The sequence below is a fragment of the Lissotriton helveticus genome, chromosome 2_1 (genome assembly GCF_964261635.1).
Source record: "Lissotriton helveticus chromosome 2_1, aLisHel1.1, whole genome shotgun sequence".
NCBI classification, from domain to species: domain Eukaryota; kingdom Metazoa; phylum Chordata; class Amphibia; order Caudata; family Salamandridae; genus Lissotriton; species Lissotriton helveticus.
Window position 1 is genome coordinate 348,001,112 of NC_136059.1, and position 19,622 is coordinate 348,020,733.

Consider the following 19,622-nt stretch of genomic DNA (forward strand, 5'->3'; position numbering starts at 1 on the left):
TTAATCATTTACTTCACTCCTGTCACTCCTTCTCTCAGTCCGTCTGTCCTCACAGTTCCTCACTTCCGTTCCCTCAGTCTGTCTCTCTTACCGTCGCTGTCTCTGTCCCCTCATTCTATCAATTCTCTTTCGTCATGCTCACTCCCTACAACTCACCCACACTCCTTCACTTACCATTCTTTGCTGCTTCACTTACTTCCTTTCAGTCACTCCTTCCTTTACTCTCTCTCTCCTTTCTCTCTGTCATTCCCCATGTCTTACCCTTATTCACTTTTATCCACCGTCTTTCACCCCTCTTTACTTAGAGTCACTGTTTTTTTAGAATCCTCCCTCACTGTTTTACTATCTAATACACAGTCCCTTTGTGTTGCTCCCTCTAGCTCTCTTTCTCTTAACATCACTCTCTCTGTCCCTTTCCCTCATACTCACTCCTTCATTCTTTTTTTTTCTTTTTTTTTTGGTGCGCGCCCCGGTACGCGTACCGGGGAGCGTACCGTTACGCGTACCCTGGAGAAAAAAGAATGACAGAGTTTTTTTTTAAATGTTGTTTTTTTTTATAAATTAGAGGTAGTTCTAAAAAGAACTTTTTTTATTCTTTTTGTTGTTTTATATTTTTTTATTGTTTTTTTGAACATTTTTTACTTTTTTTGGCTTTTCTGAACAGTTTTATATTTTTTTTGTATTTTTTATGGGGAGAAACAAAAAACAGGGAATTGAAAATGGCTCAACTGGAGCACAAAACAAATCGGGAAAAATTATGGTTTCCTCGGGCATTTGTGGTTATCCATAGCAACATTGATTAGTGTAATGCTTTGCTGACCATAACTAATTGTTTTGTTACAATATATACAAACAATTTTGTATCCCCCAAACTTTGTTTGTATATTTAGGACCGTCTCCCTTGCCTCTGGACCCGATGGAGTGGGTTCTTTGGATGTTGAGGTTCTGGATGATGAATGGGGTAGGTTTCTGCAGAGGTCTCTTACCTCTGCTGCAGAATAGTTGTTAGGGTGCAAACGCATCATGTGCCGAATCATAGTATGATTCACAAAGGAATATTTTTTTGCAGGGTTCCCCCTGGATAGCACAGTACCACAGATGAGACAGGTCACCTTTGCAGCATTTACTTTTTTGGAACCCCTTGGGATTTTATAAAACTCCCATACGAAGTGCTCCCTAGGTTTGTATGGGGTTCTGTCTTCAGGCAGGAAGTGCCTTCTCTCTTCCTCCTCTTCCTCCTCCTCCTCCTCTTCTTCTTGACCACCAATGTGATCTTCTGGTGGTCCTTGTGGTGGTGGTGGTGGTGGGGCAGATGCTCCAGCTGCTGATAGTACTGTAGCCATATCTGTAAGCAAAAAACAGGTCTTCCTCACTCAAAGAACAAAGTGAGAATGAGGAAAAAAGGTGGGGGCTTTCATCATTTGGAAAACAAAACTGTTCTGAACCAATGAAAAGTGTTATTTTCAAGTCACATGATCTGGGCTTTCATCATTTGGAAACCAAAACTGATCTGAACCAATGAAAAGTGTTATTTTTAGGTCACATGACCCGACGCGCTTACGCTACGCGCCCCGGTGCTCTCCCGGGAGCGCCAGCGGCGCTTACGTTGCGCGATCGTATGCGCTAGGGCGCTTCCGGGTGCGCTTATGCCGTGCGTCATAAGATGAATCACGCGGCTACGCAATACGTCACAATGTTGTTTTCGTTCGTGGCAATATCGCTAACGGGACGCTCACCGGTACGCCCCCAGGGGCGCGCCGTAACAATGCGCTCACCGGTGAGCGCATCGGTACATGCCCCGGGAGCGCTCCAGGGCAAAAAATAAATAAATAAACATAAAAAGAATAATATTACATAATTATACAATATAAAATTCATTATAAAAAATATTACATTTCATACCTATAGAGATTTGCTATTAAAAAACCTATGAAATTCACTGAAAAAACCATAGGTTTCACACCAGTTATAGTTAGCTGGAAATTTTACTCGCATAAAACCAATGAAATTCCCACGTTATAGTTAGTTTGACTCACTATAACTTGCGCATGCAATGCACTGCTGATGACGTCACATATTACATCACTCATGACATGGTCAGTGACATCACTCATGACATCACTGATGACACCATCCTTGTGACAGAGTGACAGACCTCCTTTCACTGTAATGTAACCCTGGAAACACATATTCAAAAATAGAAACTAAAATTTTCAAAAAAATGCAGATACCCATACCAGTTACAACAACCAATTCAATAATTCCACCATCTATATACACATCCACTCATTGACCAACAGTTCTATATAGTCACTCATACATATACTCACTCATCATATGTAGTGATACACCTATACATCCTGTTACACACCGACAGTCATCCAAAAGATATTCTCACACATACTCACACATGCAAATAAACTATTGAACATCCATTTATTTGCATATACAGGTATATACACACTACCACCTTACTTCTAAGGAAACTTACACATACTTACTCTCTTAAACAATCACTTATAGAAACACATACTTATTTAAACAGGAACTCTTACAATCCCTCACTCTCACATATACTCACTTATATACATCAATATTCACATATATTAGATTAAATCATATGCAGTTACTGATAAAGACACTAGTGAGACAGTCATTCATTCACTAACACACACATATACACACTCATCCACCCAAACAGTTCTGCACATATGCTGTCTTCAACCTTCGCTTTCCATATAGGTCTCACATGATGCCCAAGGGTAACTGCGCGCTATATAAAATTTTAAATAAATAAAATAAAAATACAGTTTCATTATTCCTACCTTCTTATCCACAGATGATCCTTGAGTTTTACTATCATTTTTAGCTTTGACATGCACCATATAGGTAGTTCAGGGGCATACACCACAGAAGTTGGCAATCTTTTTTTACACATGTCCCAATAGTAATATCTATTTGAATTAAGGTAATCGCTGCTAGTCTTCTTTATCCCCATGTTGAATTTTATAGTGTTTTGGCGGCTAGTGGGTGCTACATGGATTCCATGTCTGCAATATCATGCGTTACAGTGCATCTGGATATCCACTGGAGTGGGGCTTCCAGAGAATAGAGTTTAAAGTCTGTCGGCTTTAGCCTTCACTCTTTGGTTGACAACCAGGGAGTGCTCATTGCCCTTGACTGCTTCCTATCATGTACATTCACCTTTAAGTTTATAAAGCAATCATGGCCGCATCACAATGTTTGATAGGGCTACACTGCCAACAGATGGAGTTTCTGATATGGTTGATCTCATAGTTTCAGATGGTATACCAGAGTTCAAGGAAGAGGAGTTGCCTGGGAGCAGCTGGATGAAGTTGCAATGAAGATTTCGTCTTTTGGACGTATTTTTTTATGGAAATCAAAAATCTTCAGCAGGATGTAGCTGCAAGCTGTAGACAACAAGTGCTCCACAAGACCGAATACCTCTCCTGTGAAGAGCCAGTGAATAGATTTTGCAGCTGTAGTTCGAAGAAAATAGCAGGAGTTAATGCAAAATCAGGCTCATTGGTGATGCCCCTTAGGCAGATCGATGAGCAGGTAGGACCCAGTCTCCTCTCATTCGCAGAGTCCCAAGTTTTGAATGTACCCTATCTGCCCACCTTTAGCACCACTTCTAAGTGTCCAGGACTAAATGGGCACCATTTTTTAAGGGTCAGGACTCACTCAGGCTGGCTCCTGGTACTGATTCGAGATGGTTGGAGCCTTTTCTGTTCCCCGAGGCTCTGATTAGGAGGCCAACCAACTAGCCGCCAAAGTCATTCTGGAAGTCTTGGGTTCAAGCAGAGAGGCAGGTCTCCAACAGCAGGGCAGTCCTCAGGGAGCAGAAAACAGGCTTCAGGCAGCAGGGCAGTCCCCTTGGTGTAGTAGAGTAGTCCTCTGAAGTAGACAGCAGGCCACAGGCAGCAGGAAAATCCTCTGAGAGTCCTTCCGCAGGTCCAGGAGTGACCTGAAGAGTGGTTCTGAGGGTCCTCATTTTATACCTAGTGCCAACTTTGAAGTGGAAGAAACATGTGGAGTACCCCCCAACAGAAGATTCCAGAATTTCTTGCATCCCTGCCCTCGTCCCAAAATGTCTGTGGGCACAATAGGCTAGTGTAGTCAAGTCAAGTCAAAAGGCTTTATTTCGATAAAAACATATCATAAAAGCTTCACATTAAAAAAACACAGTTTTGGGATAAAAACATGAAATAATCAATTAACATCAATTTTGAATTCAATATTTACAAGATAAAAAAAATTTCAAGCAATTGGTTTAAAATCTAATTAAAAATTTCATTTGAGCCTTTCGATCCTAATTTGCCATGCCCATGCTAGAAATTTGGACAGGCCACAAGCATACAGTGGTTGTGAATCTGCTATTAAAATGCGCAACGCCTCATTGTGAGACCTAGTGCCTAACAACCGACACAATGGTTTAAGCCACCTGTTTCTTGGGTGCGTGTACTCCGGACACTCAAACATGAAATGCGCTATAGTTTCTGGCCTAGTTGGACAGGTGGGGCAAAATGCTGTTGTCTGAGCCGGGGGTGTCCAGCGAGCTGTGAAGGCTCGCACAGGGAGAGCCCCGACCCTGAATGTAAAGTAGAGGGCCCTATCAAATGGTTTGCAGATGATATCCAGAGAAAGTTCGCGGATCGGTAGATCCTTAAACTTCAAAAAATCATCCGCAAGCCTACCCAGATCATGGTTAATACTGGTTCGAAACGCAACCCAATTCCAGTAGAGGCTCTTAAGAGTTATTTTCGGGGGAGAGGACCTGCCATCCCATGCCTCACTTAGACCCAGATGACCGAGCAGGGCTTTTAAGTCTTTTAACCACTTTATTTTGTGCCATAGGGCGACAACCTAGGTCGAGGATAAGTGGTAACATTGGGGTGCTCTGGAGGAGTGACATAAGGGCCCTGTAAAATTTGTTTTCAGACATCGTTAGTTCATCTATACTATTTGTACCCCATAACTCTGCCCCATAAAGAGCAGCGCTAACACCCCTAGCCTTATAGATGTCAATTACTGGGGCTATTGGCCTTATTGAACAGGAACGCTGCTCCTTGAGCAATGCTCCAGCTACCCTCTTATGGGTTAGCAGCATTTTGCAAAGGTGTGGGGTCCACTGCATAGTATGTGATATTTGTATACCCAGATAGTCGAACACAGTGACCCTTTCCAAAGGCACAAGATTCAGGGTAGGGACTCGGGCAAGATTTTTTGGGATATTTTGTTTTGTCGGTGTTAATTACTAGGCCCCGCTCCGAGCAAAAGATCTGGAAGTTTTCGAGGAGATTTTGCAAGCCCATAGGGGATGTGGACAACAAGAGCGTATCTTCCGCAAATAGGAGGTTAGGTATTCGATCGCCCACCAGGGATGGTTCATCTGAAGGATCTTTTAAGAGATGCTCGACCACACCATTAACATACAATGAGAAGAGGGTGGGAGCAAGAACACATCCCTGGCGGACCCCTCTCTCTACCGGGATTCTGTTGGCTTTTTCGCCCTCTGTACCCCATCTTATTTGGGCAAAATTATCTTCGTGGAGCCTAACCAGCATGGAGAGAATGTAACAAGGTAGCCCCATGTCGGCAAGTACTCCCCAAAGAGTCACCCTGGGCACAAGGTCAAAGGCAGTCTTTAGGTCGATAAAAGCGAGATAAAGACTGCCCTTGCCTATGACCACCACCTTCCAGTAAATTAGCATTAACCTAAACGCTTGCTCTATTGTGCCCGTTCCGGCCCTGAACCCTGCTTGGAGATCGGAGAGAATTTCATTTTCTTCGATCCATTGTAGTATTCTCTCCAACAACACCTTACCAATAACCTTCTGGGTTGTGTCTAACAAGCTTATGGGCCGATAATTAGAGGGGTCATCCCTCATCCCCTTTTTAAAAATCGGCACAACCTTGGCCCCTTTCCAGGACTGGGGAATGGCAGCACCTTTGTCGATTGCAGTAAGCAAAGAGTGAATGAACTTCCCCCATTTCAGCTTGTCCGAGCGAAGCAAATCCCCAGGAATGCCATCAGGGCCAGCTGCTTTTTGGGGCACAATGGTACTAATTGCGTACTCCACCTCCTTAATTGTGAAGGGGGACTCATTTGGGTCACCTTCCAAGGCGTGAAAGTTGGATGTGGTTAGGGCGCTAGTCCCATGCTGGCTGGAATATAATTTTGAGAAGTGGTCAAACCAGGCTTGGCTAGTGATACTACATGTGATAAGATCACTATCTGGTCTATTTCTAGCTCTTATAGTGTCCCAGAAGCGCCTGGTAACCTTGCTAGAGCTAGCCTCTTTTAGGGTTTGCCAATACTCATGTTCCCACTCCTTTTTTGCATTTGCTAACACCTGCTTATACTCTTTCCTAGCAAACTGTATCAAGGATTGTGACTTGCCTTTGATAGCCTTAATCAGGGCTGACTTTTTATGACGGCAAGTAGGTGTAAACCAATCATGCACACCCTTTGGTTTCTGAATCCTTATAGGCTTACCCCCGGACACTTGCTTCAGGAATAGTTTCCCTACTGTCTTAATGGTTTCCTTGAACACGAGTGTTGCCCTACCCGGGACTAGGTGGGCTTGGAGGATAGTATCCATCTCCCTTTGCGAGGTTGTTAGTGCTATATCAATAGCTTTTAACTTGGGTTCGTCTAGGGCTACTTTACACCATTTGAGGCGTCTCCCACAATTGGATGGAAAAACTTTGGGGACAAACTCCAACTTATTGGGTGTTTTTCCATTAATTTTGCTTGGCCACAAACTTTTGAGAGTTTGTGAAAGCAGGTTGTGGTCACTATGTATAGTAGGTAGAACAGCCATATCCTTAACAAACTTCCATAACATAAAGTCAAGGAGGATATAGTCAATCCTTGACATGCAGTTCACCCTGTTAAAAGTATCGGCGCCCAAGGGGTCCGAAATAGTTCGACCATTTACAGCTCTTAGCCCATACTCCATGGTCAGTGCGTTTAGCTGAATCGCCCTTTGGGACCATCTTTTGATTGGTTCGATGGATAGCATGGGTATGCCCCTCCTTGCATCATCTTCACCTAGGTCTAGGATGTCCTCAGTCGCAAGGGGCTCGTATGTACAATTAAGGTCTCCTGCGATCAAAACTTGGCTGCCTTCGTTACAGTCATTGAGTTCACTTTAAGAGTGGTTACTGTCGGAGACATAGAGCCATTTTTTGTTCCCCTAGCATAGATGTTAAATAGTTCAATGGATTGCCCCCTATTAGAGCCCCTCAACGAGATTCTAAGAATATCCGGGGAGTTGCTCTGTTTTTGTATAATATGGCAGCCCAGGGAGATGCTTACCCATATAAGAAGCCCCCCCAAAGGGCGGCCCTTCCCTGTGATTGAGGTGTAGCAGGAAGGTAGAAGGTAACATAGCCAGCTCTGTGGAGGGGTTTCAGGCTCCATGTCTCTTGAAAAATGCAAATCCGGTGTGCTTCCACCATGGTATTCCAGTCTGGTAAGCCTAATTTTCTATGGATACCTGCTACATTCCAGCTAATAACCTTGAGTAGTTCAGTGTTGTCTGAGACGGGGATTATTGGAGAGTCCAGTCGTGCTCCAAGGGAATAGATTTCAGTTTCAATTGGCTCTGTGACTGAGATGAGCCCCGGGGATATGCCCAAATTTAGGGCATCTCTCTGGTTAGTTGGATGTGCTACTGGGGTCAGAGGATCACTGATAGGGTTATCTTGTGAATGAAATAAAGAGGAATCGATATGTCAATACCCTAAACCAGGACCGTAATATTCTCGCCTGTTGTTAAAGTTTAGGTTGGGGTGAATACAATGATCATTAGATGGCCCTCCCCAGGATAAGTATCCATGGTTCTGCCATAGGAGGGGAGGCGCTTGATGTTGCGGGTAAAAATACCCCAAACCAACTGCTCTTAATCCACTATTTCCAGGCCCGTTATAATGGTTGCAAATAAACTTTACGGCGCATGTATCCCGAAAATTAACCAGGATACAGTCGCCTGGGACATCGTTTGCTCTACTGCCCACCCAGCTAACTCTTCTAACAAGTAGAACTTTTCCATCAATTTGCCTCGGTAGAGGGTTATTGTTATTCAGCTAATATGTAGTTTTGTTTTTTAGTTCGGAATATGATTCCGTTTTGCCAGGCAGTAGCTTGGGAACTCCTGTTAAAACAACCACATAGGGCAGGCTTGCAGGAGGCAGGTCAATGTGAGGGGACCTAAGCTGTTCACTATCTGTGTCACCTGATCTTTTGATCGAATTTGTCCTCTCATTTACAATATTACTAGGAGTATTTCTATCTTTCTGAATTTGTGTGGATGTGACGCTATTGCCTTCCTTGCTGTCTGTGGTAGCTGCCTTTCTGAGGACATTTTTGTTACTTTGGGATTGGGAATTTTCACTTTCTCTGCGTCCCTTGTCCCTTTTTCTATTGGTGTTTTATTTGGTTTGCTTCCCTTTTTTGTGATAGATACTGGAGGATTGTTGCTACCTATTGTCCCAGAGGGACCTTTTTGGTTTGACGGAGCAATAGTCGGTGTCTACATCGGGGCTTGCAAATTTTTCTCCTTGGAGGAAAGCTATTTTTTGAGTGTAGTTTGATAAGTCCCTTTACCGAGAAAAAGTTATCAAGAGTCCCTTGTTCGAAGTTATCAAGTCTTTTTGACAATTCTTTTACCCTCTCGAGTACCGGCAATATTAGGGACTTCATAATCTTTTCAATGTGGGCAATGAGCGGGATATCTTTAGGAGGACTTGGTGAGCTTTCTAGGTTTGATGTTTCACGAGACAGTGGAATAGTGGTGACATTTGGAGATCCACTGTTGGTTTGGGCAGAAGGTTTTTGCAACAAGGCCTCCAATCGTTGCAAAAAGAGTTCTGCAGGTATGGGGCCATCAGTTTCAGCAAGTGCAGTTGCAGAGTCTGATGCATGGCTACTACTGCTCTTATTGTGTGATATTTTATGCTTTTCAGCCCTTTTATGTTTATTCTTCCTATTTTCTCCTACACTCATCTTTGAGCTTTTTTTCAGAGGGATTATCTCCAGAAGCAAGTTGGGACCTTAACCTGGCCAATTGTCCTCTAGTAATTACACGGGGACTGTTTGCGCCTTGGTCATCCTCAGAGATCGGGATCGGGCTTAAAGATCTTTCAAAGTTCTCACTGCTTATGTTATCATCTAGTTGGGATAGGGGGGTAATCGGGGTCTGAGACAGCCTGTCTTGCAGGGATACAGGTAGTGTCATGGTAGGCACGTTGCTGTTCAAAGAAGATAAAGCTTGAGCCGCTGCGACCCAGCGGATACCAGGAAGGGAGACAAAGGAAGGTGCCAAGATTGATTCTTGAGAATTGGTGGTAAACATTGATATATTAGAGGGTGACAGAGGAGGAGGAAAACCCACGGGCAGTGACATGCGACGTTCTGTGTTCTCAATGGCATTTGCAACCACCCCAATTGTTTTTTGCAGCATACGATCTATCGCAGTCAAAGTAGGAAGCTGAGGGTTGGTAGCTGCATTTTGTTTGGGTGCCGTGACAGATCTCAAGGTATTACGCCTTCCCATTCCTATACAGTTATAAAGTATAAGGTAGGAATCAGGGTACTGGACGAGAATTTAACACTTGTCAAAACTTCCCTATAAGCACACTGTGGCTCCCTAAGGGAGTGTAAATGTTCAGTAAGATATTACTATATACAATCAACCCTTAGATGGTAACTACTCACAGTTGTGTTAGCCACATATAACAGGTATTACAGACCATCCCATGTAGGCACTGGGGTGCAGGATCAAAAGATCAGGAGGGGTGACCCAGCCCAGCCTCTCCCGGCCACTAACGGTCACAAACGGTCCCGCCCTTGTCCCGTGCTTCTCCCGGGACGCTCCCGCGCAGCGGTTTGCTGTGCCTACTATATGGGGTGGGAAACGGTCAGGGGGCAGGGCAAGCAGGGAGAGTGGACCAGGTGCTGCAGGTTAGTCGGGCAGGGACTCCTGGGAGATGGAGTCCCTGCGGCACCGCTCGCAGCCCTGCTGCAAATTCAACCCACGCCTCAGTCGGCCTCAGCACCACAATTCCAGGTCCAAATGCAGGCTCCTGCTGATCAAGGTCCGCGAAGCGGGACCCGCGATGCGGGTCCGGCGAGCTGCAAACAAGTTCAGCAGCAGGCACATTAACAGCAAGCAGAGTTTCCAAGCGAACGGCTCCTCCCAGGGCAAGGTCCGTACAAACAGTGTCCCCCCACGGCAACGGGAACAGGGGTTTTTGCACCTTCGTGGACAGGGGGCGGGGCAAGCAGGGAGAGCGGACCAGGTGCTGCAGGTTAGCCAGGCAGGGACTCCTGGTAGATGGAGTCCCTGCGGCACCGCTCGCAGCCCTGCTGCAAATTCAGCCCACGCCTCAGTCGGCCTCAGCACCACAATCCCAGGTCCAAATGCAGGCTCCTGCTGATCAAGGTCCGCGAAGCGGGACCTGCGATGCGGGTCCGGCGAGCTGCAAACAAGTTCAGCAGCAGGCAGATTAACAGCAAGCAGAGTTTCCAAGCGAACGGCTCCTCCCAGGGCAAGGTCAGTACAAACAGTGTCCCACCACGGCAACAGGAACACGGGTTTTTGCACCTTCGTGGACAGGGGGCGGGGCAAGCAGGGAGAGCGGACCAGGTGCTGCAGGTTAGTCGGGCAGGGACTCCTGGGAGATGGAGTCCCTGCGGCACCGCTCGCAGCCCTGCTGCAAATTCAACCCACGCCTCAGTCAGCCTCAGCACCACAATCCCAGGTCAAATGCAGGCTCCTGCTGATCAAGGTCCGCGAAGCGGGACCCGTGATGCGGGTCCGGCGAGCTGCAAACAAGTTCAGCAGCAGGCAGATTAACAGCAAGCAGAGTTTCCAAGCGAACGGCTCCTCCCAGGGCAAGGCCAGTACAAATAGTGTCCCACCACAGCAACAGGAACAGGGGTTTTTGCACCTTCGTGGACAGGGGGCGGGGCAAGCAGGGAGAGCGGACCAGGTGCTGCAGGTTAGTCGGGCAGGGACTCCTGGGAGATGGAGTCCCTGCGGCACCGCTCGCAGCCCTGCTGCAAATTCAACCCACGCCTCAGTCAGCCTCAGCACCACAATCCCAGGTCCAAATGCAGGCTCCTGCTGATCAAGGTCCGCGAAGCGGGACCCGCGATGCGGGTCCGGCGAGCTGCAAACAAGTTCAGCAGCAGGCAGATTAACAGCAAGCAGAGTTTCCAAGCGAACGGCTCCTCCCAGGGCAAGGTCAGTACAAACAGTGTCCCACCACGGCAACAGGAACAGGGGTTTTTGCACCTTCGTGGACAGGGGGCGGGGCAAGCAGGGAGAGCGGACCAGGTGCTGCAGGTTAGTTGGGCAGGGACTCCCGGGAGATGGAGTCCCTGCGGCACCGCTCGCAGCCCTGCTGCAAATTCAACCCACTCCTTAGTCGGCCTCAGCACCAAAATCCCAGGTCCAAATGCAGGCTCCTGCTGATCAAGGTCCGCGAAGCGGGAACGGCGAAGTGGGTCCGGCGAGCTGCAAACAAGTTCAGCAGCAGGCAGATTAACAGCAAGCAGAGTTTCCAAGCGAACGGCTCCTCCCAGGGCAAGGTCAGTACAGGCTAGTGTAAAATTCTTTGTGTGTGTGTGCTGAGGCAGTGTCTCAGATGTGTAAGGGGGGCTGTCCACAGCTCCACCCCCATCCTTGCTAGGATGGGCCATCCTGCCAATGTCCAGTCCCTCTATTGTGTATTGATCTGGGAGGCATACACAAAGGCCAACTGCATCTAGTCATGTGAGCCAGGAACAGCCTGCAGGCACCAAATGGCTAGGACAAGAAAATTCCAACTTTCTAATAGTGGATCTTGTAGAATTGTGACTTAAAATCTAGCTTTATCAATAAAGAGGGTTTTGAATTACAATCCCTTAGACAACAAACATGTAATTTCCACCTGCTCCCAAACAAAACGTATATTTTAATAAATTTAATATGGTAGCTCAATGTTATCCTATGGGCAGGGCCAGACTGGGAACCCACAGCAGCCCTGGAAGTTTTTCAGACCAGCCTTCGTATGATGCATAGTGAGTGCAGAGAGTGAGCCTGACCACTACACAGGGGTGAGGGGGGTTCTCCTCCTAAAAAAGATTTCAGCAAAAAGGGCACATTCTACAACACATTGTTCATTATACATTCAATTGTACTAGCTCATAAAGCATAGTAAATAATAATCTTAAACTGCACCACGATTCACGGCAGACGAACGGCCCTGTGGCAGAGGGCTCGTGCGCGCTGGGCGCTACAATTCTATTTTAAAATACCTTCCTTGTGCTGACTGAAGAGCAGCTTTCTCGTCCCGCTGATTGCAAGCGCTGGACGCCATCTACTTTTTTTAAAAAACCCTCCTATCCCGCCCTGTTGGCTCCTTCCACCGCCCTCATCACGCGCCTATTTAGGCCACGCCCCTTTTTCTCTTGTGTGCAGACGAACGGCCCTGTGGCAGAGGGCTCGTGCGCGCTGGGCGCTACAATTCTATTTTAAAATACCTTCCTTGTGCTGACTGAAGAGCAGCTTTCTCGTCCCGCTGATTGCAAGCGTTGGACGCCATCTACTTTTTAAAAAAAAAACTCCTATCCCGCCATGTTGGCTCATCCCACCTCCCTCATCACGCGCCTATTTAGGCCACGCCCCTTTTTCTCTTGTGTGCAGACGAACGGCCCTGTGGCAGAGGGCTCGTGCGCGCTGGGCGCTACAATTCTATTTTAAAATACCTTCCTTGTGCTGACTGAAGAGCAGCTTTCTCGTCCCGCTGATTGCAAGCGCTGGACGCCATCTACTTTTTTAAAAAACCCCTCCTATCCCGCCCGGTTGGCTCCTCCCACCTCCCTCGTCACGCGCCTATTTAGGCCACGCCCCTTTTTCTCTTGTGTGCAGACGAACGGCCCTGTGGCAGAGGGCTCGTGCGCGCTGGGCGCTACAATTCTATTTTAAAATACCTTCCTTGTGCTGACTGAAGAGCAGCTTTCTCGTCCCGCTGATTGCAAGCGCTGGACGCCATCTACTTTTTTTAAAAAACCCTCCTATCCCGCCCTGTTGGCTCCTCCCACCTCCCTCATCACGCGCCTATTTAGGCCACGCCCCTTTTTCTCTTGTGTGCAGACGAACGGCCCTGGGGCAGAGGGCTCGTGCGCGCTGGGCGCTACAATTCTATTTTAAAATACCTTCCTTGTGCTGACTGAAGAGCAGCTTTCTCGTCCCGCTGATTGCAAGCGCTGGACGCCATCTACTTTTTTTAAAAAAACCTCCTATCCCGCCCTGTTGGCTCCTCCCACCTCCCTCATCACGCGCCTATTTAGGCCACGCCCCTTTTTCTCTTGTGTGCAGACGAACGGCCCTGTGGCAGAGGGCTCGTGCGCGCTGTGCGCTACAATTCTATTTTAAAATACCTTCCTTGTGCTGACTGAAGAGCAGCTTTCTCGTCCCGCTGATTGCAAGCGCTGGACGCCATCTACTTTTTAAAAAAAACCCTCCTATCCCGCCCTGTTGGCTCCTCCCACCTCCCTCATCACACGCCTATTTAAACGTCCCCTATGCGTCAGCGCAGCGGACGAGCGCAGCGGGAGCGCCGTAGACGCGCCGGAGTAGCGCCAGAGTTAAGCCCGTCTGCGCCCGTCCGGGGCCAGGGGCACGAGATGCTGCCAGTTTTATCGGCTACTCACCTTCCCATCTATGTCAGCTCTGGACCCCTGGTTCCCTTGACCCTGCCATCCTGACTCATCTTCAACATCTTGGTTTACTCACACTCCCATCTTTCCTCCCTCCTGGGATTGTATCACACCTAGCCTCGCTACCCCTCACACCTTTCCCCTCCCTTTCCCGACCCCCTGTCCCTCTGTTTAATACCTCGGCTGCCCTCCTGAACACTAGGTCCGCAGTCAATCACCAATATGAACTATTCAATTTCATCGAGTCCCATGAACCAGATCTCTTATTTTTAACCGAGACCTGGTTCAAAGCCGACTCCCTACCCAATGTACTTGCCGCCTTACCATCCTCGTACTCCGCCATTCGAGCGGATCGTCCAGGAGGCAAGCGGGGGGGAGGAGTGGCCCTAATAACCCGTACCGATCTTAACTTTCAAGCCCTCCCATCTTCCCCCATTCCTGATGTGACCACTTGGTAGCCCGTTCTACCTCCCATCGGGCTCCCCTCACCTTTGTTTTAATTTACCGTCCCCCCCAACCCACTCCCCTGTTTCTTTCCAGCATCCAGACCCTTCTGGCTACCCTGGTAATCAATAACTCTTCGGTATTGGTCTTAGGGGACCTCAACTTTTGGCCCAACGACCCTGCCGAAAGCCCACAATCCAAGGAATTTACCAATCTTATGAATAGTCTAAACTTTAGGTCACTGATCACCAGCCCTACTCACACTCACGGTCACACACTCGACCAAATCTGGTCACTCAACGTTCCGTCCACATCCCCCATTATATCTCCCTGCTCGTGGTCGGACCACTCCATTATCACGCTCTCCCTTGCCCTGGCGCCCATGGTCAAGCCCCCGCTCCCCAAAAACATCTGGGTCCGGAAATGGGGCAAAACAGACATGCCTTCTCTCTGTTCAGCCCTGGCTAAAACCCACCCTGATTTATCGGGTCTTCCAGCTACTTCTCAGTTGGCTGCTATTAATAACTGGCTTACCACGGCGTGCGACGAATTCGCTCCCTTAAGGCGGCTCACAGTTAAACGGGCCCACGCAGCAAACCGCTGGTTCTCACCGGACCTTAAGGAATTGAAACTAGCCGCAAGAAGGGCCGAGCGGGCTTGGAGAAGCACCTACAATCCCGCGCAAAAGGCAATTTATCTCTCTACCCTACAAACCTACAAAAAAGGCATTCTGGAAGCAAAAACTGCATACTACACCAATAGGATAATTACAGCAGAATCTCAAACTAAGGAAATTTTCTCCACCGTCCACGAACTCGCATCATCCAACAGAACCACGGCCACCACCCCCCCCTCCCAGTTCCTCTGTGACTCACTCAATGAGTTCTTCATAGACAAAGTGATTAAAATCAAACTCAATATTCCCTCGCCTTCCCCCACTTTTGCTACCCCGTCCCCACCTATTACCCTTGTTAAGTTAACTACTTTCCCACTGTTGACCAATGACACTCTCCTTCCCCTTCTCCACCGGGTCAAATCCGGTTCCCCTCTAGACTTTGCTCCTGCTCGCATTCTTAAAGAAATTTATTCAGTCTGTCCTACACCTTCTCTCACTCTTCTTAACGACTCACTCACACACGGCTCTGTTCCCAGTTCACACAAATCGGCGACTGTCATACCACTCTTAAAAAAACCAGACGCCGATTCATCGGCTCCTGCCAGTTATCGTCCCATTTCACTCCTGCCTTACCTTGCAAAAGTCCTAGAAACCCACATCACCACTACCTTAACCACACATATTGAGACAAATCATTGTCTCTCCCCCTGTCAAGCTGGTTTCCGACCCATGCACTCTACTGAGAAGGTGGTCGTCTCAGTAATGGACAAACTGCGTGGAGGTATTGACACCAACCTTCCGCAAGCCCTGATACTCCTAGACCTGTCCGCCGCTTTTGACACGGTGGACCATTCCATCCTTCTCCATCGTGTCAGGGCGGCGGGCATAGAAGGCCTGGCCTTTTCATGGCTTGAGTCCTTTCTTACGGGGAGAAGCCAAGCAGTACGCCTGGCCGGCTATGCTGCGGCCTCACGCAAAGTAGAGTGCGGGGTTCCCCAGGGCTCATCACTTTCCCCCCTCTTGTTTAATCTTTATATTTTTCCCCTCATTTTTATGTTACAGCAGCTGGAGGTCACTGTGTTTAACTACGCAGATGACCTCCAGCTAATCTTCAACCTATCCCACTCACCTTCATCTGCTTTGAACGTCCAGACAGTAATGACTTTCATTCACGATTGGATGAACTGCAACCACCTCAAGCTTAACCCAGACAAGACCGAGCTGGTCTTGACTGGAGGTGGTTGCAGCCCATGGTCCCTCTCCTTCTGGCCCCCTTCCCTTGGTGTCCCCCCACTCCCTGTGCCCAAGGTGAAAACCCTGGGGATCTACCTTAACTCCCAACTCACTGTCCATTCACAGGTTAGTTCCATAGTTTCCTCTTGTTTTTTTTCCCTTAGAATTATTAGGAAAGTTTCCCGTTTCTTTTCTACCCCTGCTCTAAAAATCATCGTGCTGGCCATGGTTCTGTCCCGTATAGACTATGGTAACATAGTCTATAATGGGGCCCCGGCCTATGCAATCCACCGCCTGCAACTGGTACAGAACCAGGCGGCTCGCCTGATCTATGGCCAGCCTAAATACCATCGGGCTACCCCACTGCTCAAAACCCTGCACTGGCTTCCAATAAAAGAACGCACCCTTTTCAAGCTCGGCTGCCTCACCTATCAAGCCAGATCAGGCACTGCCCCTGAGTTCATCTGCTCGGCCATTAGGCCCTATCTTCCCGGCAGAGAACTCCGCTCCACTTATTCGGCTCTTCTTGCTATTCCCCGCTATAAAAAACAGAAAGCGGGTGGATCCAGTTTTGCTGTCTTGGCTCCTACCTTCTGGAACTCCCTCCCTGTCACCCTGCGCACTTCTCCTTCCTACCTCCTGTTCCAGAAGAACCTTAAAACCTTCCTCTTCACGCAAGCCCATCTGACATAGACCCCTCTTGTCACCGCCGCCCACCGTCCGCTATTAGCGCCATGAAACCGCCTGGTAAACGAGCGCTGTATAAATGTTTTTAAATTCAAATTCAAAAATTCAACAATCTTTGTTTGGGCTCTTCAGTGATTCCCTCACTACCATCCTTCATCAGTCTCTCATCTCTCCATAGCCCCGCTCTCACAAGTATTTTATTTCATTTATAGCAGCTCTCATACCAGTGTCCAGTGTCAGAGCACTTCACATCACACACAAATAGAGACAGTGAATAATATGTGTATAGAAATGTTACAAAGACAAAGGGAAATACAAGGTGTAGGATTCACATGTTATCCCTACTGGTAAACATTTTTCAAAAGTGCTTAGTGTGGTAAAGCACAAACCCAGAATTCAGAACACAACACAGTGGTTAAGGTTAACTTTAATAATAAAAATGTATTTCTACCCAAACAAACTCTTTTTAGCAACATTAGGATAATGAAAGACTCAGAAAAAAAAAAATACTAACCTGTACCATGTAGGTTACCAGTCGCTTTTTGATGACACTTCATAGCTCACAGTGCTTGATTATTATTGTAACTTAAGAACTGCACAATAACAAAAGGGTCTCTGTGACAAAAGCAGTAACCCACTAAGCTATACACATGAAATACTGATCGGTGAGCTACATGTTATATGTCCTTTGCGGAAGGCATATTAACGCTCTGCGCTACCTTCTATGAGTCAAAACTGCCACGAGATAAAACTCCAATCTCTCTCCAGGAGGTACAGTAGGCACCATTTTTTATTTTTGGGGGGGGGGGATTTATATAGCACAAACTCGACCCGGAGGTATCAGAGCACTTTACATAAGCACCAATTACTTTACAGACGGACACATTATGGTAGGCACAGAGAGATTAAGTGATTTGCCCAGAATTACAGGATGTTGAGCGTCCCTGCCGAGACTCGATCCCGGTTCCCCAACTTCGAGATCCACCACTCTCGACATTAGGCTACATCCTCCCCCCTAAGTTATCTGGATAGTTTTATTGTTGCCTGAAAACTACTGGATATACAAGGAACTCTGCAACAGGTGCTTTCAAAATTGCTGCACAGCTACAAAAGCGACCACCAATCACATAATCGTTCCCTCACCCTCCAGCCTCCCAGCCTCTCGGGGAAACGCACATGTTTTCTCTTGACTCTATTGGTTCAAGAATGTGGAAAGTGGAAGAAAAGGAGTGTTTTATGGGGCTTTGTATGCGTTCCTTTATGTAATACGGTGGTGTTTATAAGACATGGTGAGATGTACTGTAAGATAAAAAGTAGGCAGTGTACCATACATACAAGGTACATCTAAAATACAATGAGCGGGAGGGCAGAAATTATTTCCAAACTTCCTTTGCAAAGATTTGTTATAGTTGTTATGGTCTGAGTGCACCTATTAAGTGCAATATGTTATCTGAATATCATGGCTTCTCTCACATGCTTTCTTGTATCATGCTCCTTTCTCTTAGTATAGGCCGCTCATTCGACTGGACTGTGTAAATCAATGTGGGATATCATGCACATTTGTGACTAAGTAGCACTAAGTGATAGTTGTCCATGCCCAGAATTTAGCAGAATCCGCACTCAATTGATGGAGGGTGGATGCTAAGCAGGCAGTAATGAACTTTGCTCGCATTTTAGCACTAACGCTAAAAAAGGCATGTATAGTATAGACATCTTTCTCAGAGGTGCAAAAAAAATCCACACACACATATTGTGATCAACAAAGATATTAAGCACCTTTTACACATTTCTTATGATGTTTTGTCCTCATTAGGTTATGAAGGAGTTGGTATTAATTGAAATAGAGTGGCATAGATAGATATCAATCTGTATATCCCAGGAGATGATTTTAGGTGCCAATAACACCCCCATTTCACAATATTTTATTTTCTGTGTTATCTAGGAACTGGAAGAATTCATTGCAACTTCAGGAGACGCTGGTTTCATCGTAGTTTCACTGGGATCAATGGTGTCATCACTCAGTAGATCTGAACTGCTGGAAGAGATGAACGCAGGATTTGCTCTCATGCCCCAAAAAGTGATCTGGAAGTACCAACAATCCAAATGGCCCACCGAGCTCAAATTGGCACAGAATGTCAGAATATTAGACTGGCTGCCCCAGAATGACCTATTAGGTAAGACAACATTGACTTAATGAGCATAATTAACAGTGCCCCCAACAGGTTTTGTTTACATTATTTTCGCAGGCTCTGTTTACATAAATAACCACTTTGTATAATTCCCCTTAAAATCATCAGAATGTTATAGTTATGTTCCAAAACATAGTACCTATTCTCATTCACAAGTTATTGTGAGCTGGGTAAAACTCTCACGGCCTGACACATAGCAAACTAGATGATGAATGCTGTAATTGATGATATCACTGTTGACATTACACAAGACATCACCCTTGCCTCATCAATGACATCAGTGATGCTACCAAGCACCTCCCTTCGGACAGATCCTGCTCTCCTGCATTGAAGCACCATTGGGCATGGCCTTCGGCTGCACCCAGAAATCTCTGGTGCCAGGCTTGGTCTTCGGCTCGGTGCTGTGCCCATCAAACATGCCGCAAGAGCTGCTGGGCACAGCCCTTAGCCCTGAGCACTGTGCCCAGGGTGCCTGAGCTTTCGGAGGCCTTCTGCTCAGCACCCCTTCTCGCAGAGCTTGCATGGTTTTCTGCCTTTAAATGTTCTATGGATGGGGTACAACTGTCAGTAACTCGATATTCTTTTGTAAAGATGATAGAGAGGAAAGGCTGATGTAGTCACCACTAGAAACACAGTCAGTCAGTCAGTCATAGTTTATTGTATGATTAGTTAAAATCTTTACAATTCCCTCCAATAGGAATAAAAACATATAAAAGAG

General features: G+C 47.0%; 1 protein-coding gene across 1 annotated transcript in view; it reads left to right on the forward strand.

Annotated features, from left to right (window-relative positions):
- The window catches only part of LOC144819348 (UDP-glucuronosyltransferase 3A1-like), a 744,338-nt gene that overhangs the window by 594,108 nt on the left and 130,608 nt on the right, over positions 1 to 19,622 (forward strand). The window contains exon 5 of the mRNA XM_078677286.1: positions 18,658 to 18,889. Coding sequence (XP_078533412.1) covers positions 18,658 to 18,889 — 232 coding nt within the window. The remainder of the gene's footprint in view (positions 1 to 18,657; positions 18,890 to 19,622) is intronic.